We start from the raw sequence: 12,133 nt of genomic DNA, 5'->3' as shown, positions 1-12,133 counted from the left end.
TTTGGTGAACCAAAGGCAGACTGCAAAAGCTAAATCTTTTAGTCTCATTCAATTTCCAACTGAGGCACAAGTGGACTTTCCTTTGCTTAGTTGGTGCCAGAGCTGAATCTACGTGATTACAAAGGGACAGGTTGAAATGGACAAGGTTGTTTTGGTTAAACAAAATTTGCTTCATTGTAGCCAAATTAAGGGCCTGGATTTTTCAAGTTTTGACCCATTGTGTGGCTACATGTGGATACTTCTCAGAGCTGGTGACCCAGCATCTTTGGCTTAAGGATGAATATGGTAGGCATGTTCTAAAGTAGGGGAAACGTGTGCTTCTGGTGAGGCAATACAGGGGAACAGTAAATAGGATGAAATGTACATGATACAAACAGAACCAGAAAGGATTTAACGATTGACATTTTTAAGAGTGGCACACTCAGTTTTAAGGAAGAGTTCTTACATTCTTTGCAAAGTTTTCAAGAGTAAATTCATTGGGCTTGGGGAAAAACTCAAGTCTATGCATTCTTCCAATATTCAGGATAATGTTAGTCCCCTTTTTCACTGGATAGCCATCTATGACATCATCCTGTAAGGCTTTGCGCATGACCAAGTTCACAACAGGCTGGTACCGCATGCTTTCATAGATAAAGTTTTCCACCACTTTTAATTTTTGCATATCATCAATCCTGATTTCTCTTTCACCTGTAGGAGCAGATAAACAGGACAAGGAGTTAATGATAGTTTCAATATGTGTTGGGCATTTAAACTCCCATAGTTTCCACAGAATAGTTTGCTCCTGGTTGAAAAAAATTTCTTTCTATAATTCTTTTTTAAATATTTTTTTAAATGTTTATTTATTTTTGAGAGAGATAAATAGACAGAGCATGAGCAGGGGAAGGTCAGGGAGTGAGGGAGACACAGAATCTGAAGCGGGCTCCAGGCTCCGAGCTGTCAGCCCAGAGCCCAACGTGGGGCTCGAACTCATGAACCGTGAGATCATGACCTAAGCAAAAGCTGGATGCTTAACTGACTGAACCACCCACATGCCCCAAATTTCTTTCCATAATTCTAATGCAAATCAGCAAAAATGGCTTGGGCCAAATATGTCATGTTTGGTTCACAGAGTACTTTATAAAAATTCATATTTGAGGCCAGTTACTGTAAAGCCTAGGAGATTTCATAGAAAAGCCTGGATTTCTAGAAAAATCAGGAAACCTGATTATACTGGTCTCATATCCTCACATGGCAATGACAGAACTTGAGTGGCCAATAAACCTTTAGAGGGGTATATACCTGCAGTATTTTAAAATTTTTATTTATTTTGAGAGCGCACAGTTGGGGGAGGGACAGAGAGAGAGGAGAGAGGCTCTGAGCTGTCAGCCCCAATGCAGGACTCCATTCCACAACCATGAGATCATGACCTGAGCTGATATCGAGTTGGATGCCTAACCCACTGAGCCACCCAGGTGCCCTTACCTTCAGTTTTATGTAGACCTACACAGTCTGCTTCGAACATTTGTCTGCCTGGCCTCTGAGGTCCTCAAATTTTGTCTCCTACTCTAAATTATAGGGGACATTCACTCCTTCTCTAGTCAAAGTGAGGTGGTGAATTTAATCAGTTTCAATGACATTTTCTCCTCTGGTTACCTGTGCAGTCATCTGCCTGGAACACAAAACTGATAGTTCCTCTTCCCATCTGATCAAGAACAATCTATTGTGGTACAGAACCCTTCTCCCTGCCACAGCAAAATAGGTGCCTCAGCTGAGCTCTGGCTGTGCTGGGGATTGACAGATACTCCCACTGTTTCAGATTGGCCTGACACTGGTCAGAGAGGCTTAGATTACTCCCCAAACTGGCAAAGCTTCAGAGTGTCTTCAAATGGGTTACCACTTTTACAGAATCAAAATCAGCCCAGGGTCCTGAGGCAGCTCTCTGTCTTATACAGCTACACCATTCAGGAAACGTCTCTTTTGGTCAGAGAACTCTAACTGCCCTGCCCCTTGCCTCTGGCTCTTTGTACCCTCCAGGGTCTAATGGGGTACATTTATCTGGGGTGGAGAAGTAGAAAGGAAGATGACAGAGAAGGCAACCAAAGGCATTCCCTAGGAAGTAATTACTATGTGAGTATGTCTAGAGGGAACATGAACACATGTACAAATGGTTCAGCTGTTTCCCATCTTTGCTGAGGTTTGTTGAAGCATCAGGGAGACATCATGAGGCACAAGCACTTTTCACATCTCAAGGAAGTTGAATTAAAGGCTCATGGTTTCAAGAGCAATTTGCCCCTTGTTGCCTGAACTCCATCATTCTATGGCTCTCTCTTTAGTCCACTGGGCTTGCTTGTTAAGTTCTCTTTCTCCTGCCAGCCTGTGAGCCCCATAAGTGTAGGAAAGCTGTAGCTTATTCACTGTTGTGCCACTTCACCTGACCCAGAACCCATAACCTGACAGGGGGCATGTGAGAAACCATTCTGGAATTTGGAGCTTGGATGTTATTCTGGCTTCCTGTTACCTATCTTCCCAGGCAATTTCCCACCTACTACAACGCATCTGTAGACCCCTTATTTCATAAATTTAACCTTTATGAAATTTCCCCTTACTGTCAACTATTTCAAGCAGCACTCAAATGGCTTTAAAAAGATGGTGCCTCTCTACAACCAAATAAGTTGCTTCACAGGAATCGCTTAAGGTCAAGAGAGAAAAGTGTCATTACTGATACTTCTTTACATATGTCAGAAATGTGTTCTTTAAAAGATCATCCATGCAAAGGACATTCCAAACAAGGAATTCTGTTGTTGTTTGTTTGTTTGTCTGTTTGTTTGTTTGTTTGAGGGGGGAGGACCGAGAGAGGGAGAGAGAGAATCCCAAGCAGGCTCTGCATTGTGGGGCTCAATTCCACAAACTGCAAGATCATGACCTGAACCAGAATCAAGAGTTGGAGGCTTAACCAACTGAGCCACATAAGTGCCCCAGGAATTTTGTTTTTTCCCCAGAAAGCAATTCTGACTTCTTTCAAATGTGACACTGTTTCTGTGGAAGGGTGGTGGTGTCAGGATCAATGAGCAGAATGATGCTTAAGCAAAAGCAGATCAGGGAAGACTAGTGTAGGGAAGAGCTGAGCAGGGACCTGGTGGAGGAGGAGAGAGCAGGGAGAGGAAGGGTCCAACATCACTGGATTTCGGGGGAGAGGGAAGCTGATCAGTCTCCTGCCTTTGCTGTCATCCTTTCCTTGTCCTTCTGCCACTGATTGTAAGTTCATTTGTGGACAGACTGCTTGAAACCCAGAAACACTGCTATAGATGATAGCCGTTTCCCTGGGTGAACTCACAAAAGCCTTTTGCCACTGATAAGGTAGGCAGAACATTGTACTTGGTCTTTAAGCAGATACCATGTATCATTAAGCAGACAAATACAACCATACAAATGTGTTTATGTGCAGGTTAAGAAAGACCTTGAAGAACACACAGTAAAGTATTAACAGTGGTTTCCCTGGGGAATGCAAATGAGGCTGGGGAGGAGAGTGGGAGGGATCAGGGAATGTCACTTTCTGCTTTTATATATCTGTTATTTAAATTTTTTCAATGAGAATGCATTATTTTTATAATGAAAAAAAAACACAGAAAGAACTACCTTTTCAACCTATCTGGCATAATCAAAGTGTGGCAAAATGGCTACCTTTATTGTTCTTTGGGTGGATTGTAATATTTTGTTTGAAATCTGACACTTAGGACATAAAAAGCTGACATTTAGAAAGAATTATTTTCTAAGCTCTTTTATTATTTGACCAGTTCTTACCAACGACAGTCTGTATTTCCTTCATTATTGCCTCTTCAACCTTAGGGTGCTTTGCAATGAGAAAAAGCATAAAAAACACAGAGACAGACATGGTGTCTGGTGCTGCGATCAGCATTTCCAGTATGCATTGGTTCACATTCTCTTTTGTCAGGTCACCACGTTTCTGAACAATTGGAAGAAGGGGAAAAAATTGGAAAAGTGAATCAAAGCTTCAAAAAAGGAGGGGAAGATACAGTTAGGATCAAAAACCATCAACAAAATGAAGTCATAAATATTATGTCTCTGTAATTGACTATGGGCATTTTTCATAAAAATCTTCAGCCAAAGGTTAAAAATTTAACCAATTATCTGTGTGTTTACTGTCTTTGGGCTCCCCCATTTTCATATTTTGTATTGTACACACATGTAGTTTCAATCTTAAAGGTCAGTCTTACCAGAATGTTGAATGAGTGGATTGTTTGGGTTATCATTTTAGAAGTATTAGAGCAAATACTTAAAAGCATAAGTATGCAACAATTATAAGAGGGAATCTCTACACAGCCTATACACAAACAGTCATACACATATGTTACGTGGGAATTATGGTTAGTCTGGGTCAGTACCTCAGCAAAAATCAACTCAGTGGCAAAATCCATACAGTCTTCCAGTTTCTCTGCTGTGGAAATTCTGTGTCTTTTCTCTTCTATCAGAATTTCCATGGCATCTTTCAAATCCTTGCTAAAGAAAACAAAAAAAGAAAATATAATCTATTTGTACTCGGTTAAGACATCTAGGAAAGCAGATTCATTTGCCATTTGTTTAAATAAAATTATCTGCTTAAGTTGAAGCCATTAGCGCTAACAACTGAATTTAAACTTAATTCTTCATAAATATCCTTAAATTGCGTATTCATTATACTTCATGTTAAGGAACCAAATTTAGCTAAGATGTCTAGGTACTGGTAGCAAAATTAAGGCTGTAACCTCTAGTTATATGTTAAAAGCTGGTACCAAAATGGTCAATCCAATCATGTTTTCTGATCCTTGACTTGGCCAATGCAGTGTTTAAATTGAAAACCAAAACTGAAAAACAGTGAATGTCTTTAGTAAGGGCATGCCCTCTCCAGTTTGGCTACAGGTACCTTCACTTCCTGTTGACTTGTATCCACCCGGCCCACTTCTATTTGCCCAGCCCTGGGAACTACCGAGTTTGAGACTTTCTTTTCTAGCAAGAAAACACAGGTGATCAAGTATTATTCTTGATATTTCTTCTCATACTTTCCAGTTTCTGTCACATAGTAAACATGAAGTAAATGCTTACTGACTGACTAGCTGCATAAGCATGTATAGTACATGCATTTTGACAGTGTGGTAGAGGGAAGAGCACTTTGGAAAGAGAGGGCCAGCTGCTAGTCTGGATTGTTCTCTTTTTATGGAACCTACTTTTAAGTCTCTTAAATCTCTTTTATTTTTTTTTTACTAAAATTTTTTTTTAATGTTTATTTTTGAGAGACAGAGAGACAGAGTATGAGCAGGGGAGGGGCAGAGAGAGAGGGAGACACAGGATGCCAAGCAGGCTGCAGGCTCTGAGCTGTCAGCACAGAGCCCGACATGGGGCTCAAACCCACAAACTGTGAGATCATGATCTGAGCCGAAGTCAGACAGCCAACCAACTGAGCCACCCAGGCACCCCTCTTATATCTCTTTTAAAGTGAAGAGCTCAGACTCAATGAACAATAAGTCCATCTTAAGATCTAAATGCTGTTATTCTGGCCTTTGTCTTGAAGTGTATGTGTCCATGTGTAAGTGTATTGTTCCCCAACCTCAGGGAATGGTATTCTGCCTTACATTAAATATACAATAAATCTTTCTTTCAAATTCTTGTTGACATGGTCACCTGTACACCCTGTTGATGATGCTGACATAAATAGCTGTGTGTTTACTCCAGCTCAGCAGGAAAAGTAAAGGAAGATTCTTTAAGATCCCTCCCATTTTTAAAGTTTTTTTTGGGCATCTCAAAGAAGGTGTTTAAACATTTGAAGAGGTATTCTTCAGGCTAGTAGAGTAATTGTGTCATTCTAAATGAGGATGCCATCTATTGTGTATCTCTGTAAGTGTGCCTATAGATACACACATACCTCCAGATATACACCAAGGATATATTCACATTCATTTATTCATTCATCTACTAATCCATTTATTCAGCAATATTTTTTGAGCAACTCTTACAGACTAGAGACAGATATTCACTTAGTTGGTGAGCTATAAATGCTCATAGCATTCCTACCTGAGCAATGGCCCCCAAATATTCTGGGAGTTGTTGAAATGCCCTTAGACTATGAATTCATAGAGAATTCCTTGATGGAACTGCATCCACTTCTGAACATATGCCTCTACCCGGGGCCAGAATCATGGGCCTGTGAATACCCTTTGGGATCCTTCTTATTCAGGTTAAAAGCTGACCAGCTTTTACATAAATGTAGGCATATGAATTTATATACCCTTAAAAATTAGGAGAATTGTGTTCAGTGACAGTTTTCAGGGAATAGGTAATCTCTGACTTACAAGCATATATTAAAAGAATATATCTGTGAGTCTGTGGTTTGGCACTCTGAGAATATTTTGTGCCAAAACAAGGGTGGCTAGTTTATCAGTCCAGGCCACAGCACCTACTTAAGATATTCTGTGGTTAAAAAGCCTTAAACTTGCCAGAATAAGAAGTAGAAAACAATACTTCTGTAATATTGGAGATTAAGATAAGCAGAAATATAAACTTGAATAAATAGGGATGGGAGTAGATGTCCTAGAATCCTTTCCATCAGTATATTTCTAAAATGTATTGGCATGACAGAGAAAGACAAATATTATATAGTCTAATTCATTTCTGTGGAAAAAGAGGCAAAGAAGGGGAGTGACATAAAGCATGCTAAAGGAAATAATAAGAGAATAATAAATTCATTTATATGTGGCATCTTAAAACGAAAGAAACCCATAGTTCTTAGATACAGAGAAGAATTGGTGGCTACCAGAGGTGAGGGGTAAAGGTGGGCAAAATGGATGAAGGGGGTGAAAAGGTACAAAGTTCTAGTTATAAAATAAATAAGTCATGGAGATGTAATGTACAACATGGTGACTATAGTTAAAAATACTGTATTGCATATTTGAAAGTTGCTAAGAGAATAGATCTTAAAAGTTTTTATCACAAGAAAAAAATTTTGTAACTAGATATAATGGTGATTATTTCATAACGTATACAAATATTGAGTCTTTGTGTTGTATACCTGAAAGTAATATAATGTTTTATGTCAATTATACCTCAATTTAAAAAAAAAGCACTGGCATTATTGTAATGGACATGGATGGGGGAGAAGATTAAAAGATTTCTCTAGGTCTTTACTGCTCAAGGACATAGGATATATAGATGAATACACTAACCATTGGCAAATATTACATAGAAAGGGAATGTTGCTGAGCTAATTTCTGTAGAAAACTCTGAGAAACCATTATACAATTTCATGCAATATATTTCTATGGCCTGCTGGCCAAAATTAAAGCTAAACTAATGACCAGGAACTATGAAAAGAGACTCTTCAGACCACTGGCAACTTTGACCATAGTGAAGAGGTGAATCCATTATCTCATTGATTCTAGTCACAAGAAGCTCTGGTGGAAACTAAATGAAATGTATAAAGACCCAAGCATCTAAATCACCCACCTAATACTTATCAACCACATGAAACTATATAAAGCAACATCAAGTTGGCTTCCTCCCTAACATTGTTATTAAATTTAAATACACAAACAGGATAAAGTTGGGGCTTCAAACAAGTTTGGGAACTTTTAGAGATGGAGAATTTAGGATGGTTAGAGACATGTGGGGGAAGATCTGAACAAAAGGAAGGGGAACATATTTAGTGCCTTCTATGTGCCATCCTCTGTGTTAATTGCCTTACATATAGGATCTCATTAACCTATATCCCTACCCTGGAAGGTAGGTAATATTTTACTTTAAATAACTTCCCAAGGCCGTTTAGTTACTAAGTAGTAGAGACAGGATACAAACCAGGTGTGTCTGCCTGTAGATCCCATGGGCTTTTCACTGGTGGTGAGAGAAGGCAGTGTTTAGTGGCTGGCTACTTACACTCTAAAAACCTACTGATTGGCCTATAGGCCATTGGGCACTCGTCCAGTTTTGGGCTAGACTAGTCTATAACCAAAGCAAAGCCATTTAATGACCATTTCAGGATCCCCCAAAGATATAATATATATAACTAAAAAAAGAAAATCACACATTTCATTGAAGTTCATTATAGTCATTGTGAAAAAATTCTTTTGAGACTACGATCAATTCCTACAAGTTGAATTCTGTTAAATTTGTTCAGAAGTAACACGACTATAAAATGATCTTGTGTTTCCGTTTTCCAGATATGCAAAGGGAATTTTGACAGAGAATAATGGTAGGTTCAGCCAACCCTTCTCATCAACTCAAAATATACTGTGGTGTCCTACTTCCAGAGATGGGGCTCCCAGACCACCCACTTGGCCCCCTTGCTGAAAAGCTGCCTGGGCCAAAGGTTTCGCTTACTCTTTGGTCTGGCCATACGCAGCCAAATTGCTGTAAGAAGTGTTTCATCAGCAACTTAATCCACAGCTCCCTTGTGGGCTCTGAAGAGCAGACAGCTAGCTGAAGAGGCCAACAATAGCAAGGACACAACCCCAAATCAATCCAAACTCACTGATAAGTTTTCCAAACTTGTGTTACTTACACAGACTTTTCATATTTTCTGTATAGCCAAGAAATCTTAAAGAAGATGTCTGGTTTGAGAAGGAGAGCTTGCCACGCATCAAAATAACCCTGGATTTTAACCACAATGGCACTTTCTGGAAAAACAAAACAAAAGAGCAGAATAGTTGAGCAAAAATGTGAGCCCAAGAAGGGTATTTTGAGAAGAGAAGATCCCTTGTATAGAGTCTTTTATCAGCCTGGGGTTCTAAGCTAGGCAAGGTCCCCACTTTCATTGGTGTTTCAGCCATGTGAATGCCACTAGTCAAATAAACATTAATTTATTCTGGTTGGCATCTAAATTAACAAAATTAAGTAGAGATGTGCCACTTTTCAAGTTCGTGTTAGAGACCTAACCTAGAATGTCACATGCCCTTCTTTGACTGAGTGTCCAACTCCTTCCTGTGTTTTTGGACAATGGGAAACAAGAGGGGCACGAGTAGATATGGCCACCATTGGCCTCAATTCTGGCACCTGGGAGTGCAAAAAGCCATGCCACTTTCCTGTTTACATTTTGGTCCAGAGTATAGAATTCATCTTGGTATCTCTAATGTCTTGCCCTGAGCCTCATGCATAGTCAGCTTTTTTTTAAATGTTTATTTATTTTTGAGAGAGAGAGAGAGAGAGAGAGAGAGAGCATGAGTGGGGGAGAGGCAGAGAGAGAGAGGGAAACACAGAATCCAAAGTAGGCTCCAGTCTCTGAGCTGTCAGCACAGAGCCTGACATGGGGCTCAAACCCACCAACCATGAGATCATGACCTGAGCCAAACTGGGATGCTCAACTGAGCCACCCAGGTGCCCCCATAGTCAGCTTTTAATGAATGTCCTTTAATTATATTGAATGCTAGGGGAAAGAAAACCTCTGCTTTTTCAAATTGTACAAAAAAGAAGACGATAGAGATTTATTTTCAACCACTAAATACCAGTCACCATGCAAAGTGTTTTAAAAAAGAGACCTCATTTAATCCTTACAATCTTGTTTGGTGGCAGGGGGTGTCATCACTTTTTCAGATGAAGAAACTGCAGTTCATAGAAACTAGGATGCTTGCCTAAAACTATACATCCAGTGTGATAGGCAGGTCCTTACGCTGGAACCCGGTTCTATCTGACCTCAGAGCAATGTTCCTTCCTCTTTGTTGTACTGGCTCCCTCAGGCAAATTGAGAGTTTAACAAGGGTGGTGTGTGGAGAAGAGGAACAAACATAACTCTGCATGGATTATGCAGGTTCCTAGCATCACAGCCCATATCCCTAGGTTAACCTATCCCTAGGTTTACAATTCCCTTTACTTCATCCTTCCTAAGAACCAAGGCTAACAGGGAACTATGAAGCAGGGACTTATAAAATATGCACTTGCCTAACCTTAGGAGAGATGCATGTAGGACAGGCCAGCTGGGATTAGAGGGGATGGATCAGGCAAGGGGTGTGACTGAAAACAGAGTGAATGGGGCTCCCATCCAAATGACAGTCAGATGAGGTGTCTATGGCTCTTGAAGGGAGTATAAAGAACAGGGGACGTGGGCAAGCAGAGCTGGAGAAGAGAAAAGGAAGGCTTATAGCTTATCTGCTGGTCCAAATGTGGCAAATTAGGCAGCAGGTGTTATAGCTCAGCTGGTTTTGGCAAGTGTTAAAAGTAGGCCCCGGGGTCGCCTGGGTGGCTCAGTCAGTTAAGCGTCCGACTTTGGCTCAGGTCATGGTCTCACAGCTCATGAGTTCAAGCCCTGTGTTGCTCTGTGCTGACAGCTCAGAGCCTACAGCCTGCTTCACATTCTGTCTCTCCCTCTCTCTCTGCCCCTCCCTTGCTCACATTCTCTCTCTCTCAAAAATAAATTTAAAAAAACACTAAATTTTTTTTTTAAGTTGGCCCTGTTCTCATGCCTGTAATGTTCTTCTCTCAAATCTGGATGAGGCTCATGGTCTCACTTAACATTTAGGCTTATGTTCAGGTGTCCTCTCTGCACAGGCCTTTCTGGACAACCCTGTCTGTAATAGCCACATATGCTCCCACCATGGTACCTACGTCTTCACTTTCTAGCCCCTTGCTCTGTTTCTTCTTCAAGACTCCTATTATTTCCTGATTCATTATTAGATATTTACTTGTTTACTGTTTATATTGGCACTGAGATGTGAGCTCCTTGAAGGCGAGGACTTTATCTGTCTTGTTTACCTCTCTATCCCCAGAACCTAGAACAGTGCCTGGCAGAAAATAGGCAATTAACAAATATTTTTTGAATGAATGCATGAATCAATGAATATACTGGAAATTCGGGAAAAATTACATTAAGCTGGACAACAGCATAATGGAATTAGCCCAACTAATTAATGTTTATTTTTGATGGTGATAGAGTTGCATGTATGTGTTTTAATATTTGTTTCTGTAGTACAGTGAAGAGAGTAGCTTTTTGAGTGAAACAACTTGCCAGAGTTGTTATAAATGCTAAATGATAAACTATGTGTAGAGCAACTTTTTATAGTAGATATTAAATTAATGGTAGCTATTTTCATCATTTCCAGCAGCAGCAGCAGCTCCAGCACCATTATCATCCTATAGACAGAGTCAAAGTTTTCATGCTTAGTAGCTTCGAGGGAGGAGTGTGTATGTATATTTATGTATATATGTATGTGTATGTGTGTATTTGTGTGTGTGTGTGCGCACATGTGCACACCCAAAAGAATGGTTGGAAATGGTTAAATATACCAGTTTGATTGGTGGTAGGGTATATTAATGACCAAATGAACTGGTCACACTTGTTAAGTTTTGACTATGGATAGAATCATATTTCCCAGAGCAATGAAGAGTGATCAAAAGAGGAGATGGCCCCTACTTATAGAAACTTATCTTATAAATGAAAATGGCAGACACACTAGGAAAAAAAAATCTTAAGAAAACTTAGAGATGTTTGAATAAGAGCAATGTAAAAAACAGCATATCTTTCCTTGAGTCTGTTTTCCCCTTCATCTCCATGTTCAATAAAAGGCAGAATGTCAGTTCTCAAATACCGTCCAGTGGGATCCCCAGGAAGAGCATGTTAGAGGTGTCTAGCATGATGCGCCTCATGAGGGTCAACACGTCGATGTAACCCAGTTCGTTGGTGACCTCCTCCAACCTGTCCAGATGTGTTATGACGGATTCAACACAAATTGTCACCATGCGCACGAGTCCAGGGCCAGACAGAGCTGAGGGGAACACATCAGAGAGTGAGCCACCATGAACTCAGGGGGCATACATAATCAGGATATTTTGGCCTTTTATGTTCAGGGTTTAACTGTACATAATTTTTTTTCAGTAACTAGGTTGAAATTTTCATGTTCTTTTTTAAAATACTTTTCTGCATTCTCCTGATTTTCTACAAGCATGCATCACCTTCATGGTTAAAAATAAATGAAAGAATGTATGGGAGAACCTGGGTGGCTCAGTCGGTTACACGTCTGACTCTTGATTTTGGCTCAGGTCATAATCTCATGATTCGTGAGATCCAGCCCCACGTTGAGCTCTGTGCTGACAGCACATGGCCTGCTTGGGACTCTCTCTCTCCCTGTCTCTCTGCCCCTTTGCCACTTGCTCTCTCTCTCTCTCAAAATAAATAAATAAA

General features: G+C 40.2%; 1 protein-coding gene and 1 long non-coding RNA gene across 2 annotated transcripts in view; one reads left to right on the top strand and one right to left on the bottom strand.

Annotated features, from left to right (window-relative positions):
- Positions 1–12,133, bottom strand: part of LOC131516568 (aromatase) — a 40,176-nt gene that overhangs the window by 3,565 nt on the left and 24,478 nt on the right. Inside the window, exons 4-8 of the mRNA XM_058737739.1 lie at positions 11,541–11,717; positions 8,525–8,639; positions 4,383–4,497; positions 3,781–3,943; positions 446–687 (exon numbers count right to left, since the gene is read on the bottom strand). Coding sequence (XP_058593722.1) covers positions 446–687; positions 3,781–3,943; positions 4,383–4,497; positions 8,525–8,639; positions 11,541–11,717 — 812 coding nt within the window. The remainder of the gene's footprint in view (positions 1–445; positions 688–3,780; positions 3,944–4,382; positions 4,498–8,524; positions 8,640–11,540; positions 11,718–12,133) is intronic.
- LOC131516573 (uncharacterized) overlaps positions 1–12,133 on the top strand; it is a 127,267-nt gene that overhangs the window by 103,631 nt on the left and 11,503 nt on the right. The gene's annotated exons all lie outside the window — the stretch shown is intronic.

The sequence above is a fragment of the Neofelis nebulosa genome, chromosome 7 (genome assembly GCF_028018385.1).
Source record: "Neofelis nebulosa isolate mNeoNeb1 chromosome 7, mNeoNeb1.pri, whole genome shotgun sequence".
Lineage (NCBI taxonomy): Eukaryota > Metazoa > Chordata > Mammalia > Carnivora > Felidae > Neofelis > Neofelis nebulosa.
Note: the sequence above shows the minus strand (reverse complement) of the source record. Positions and strands in the feature narration are given on the sequence as shown.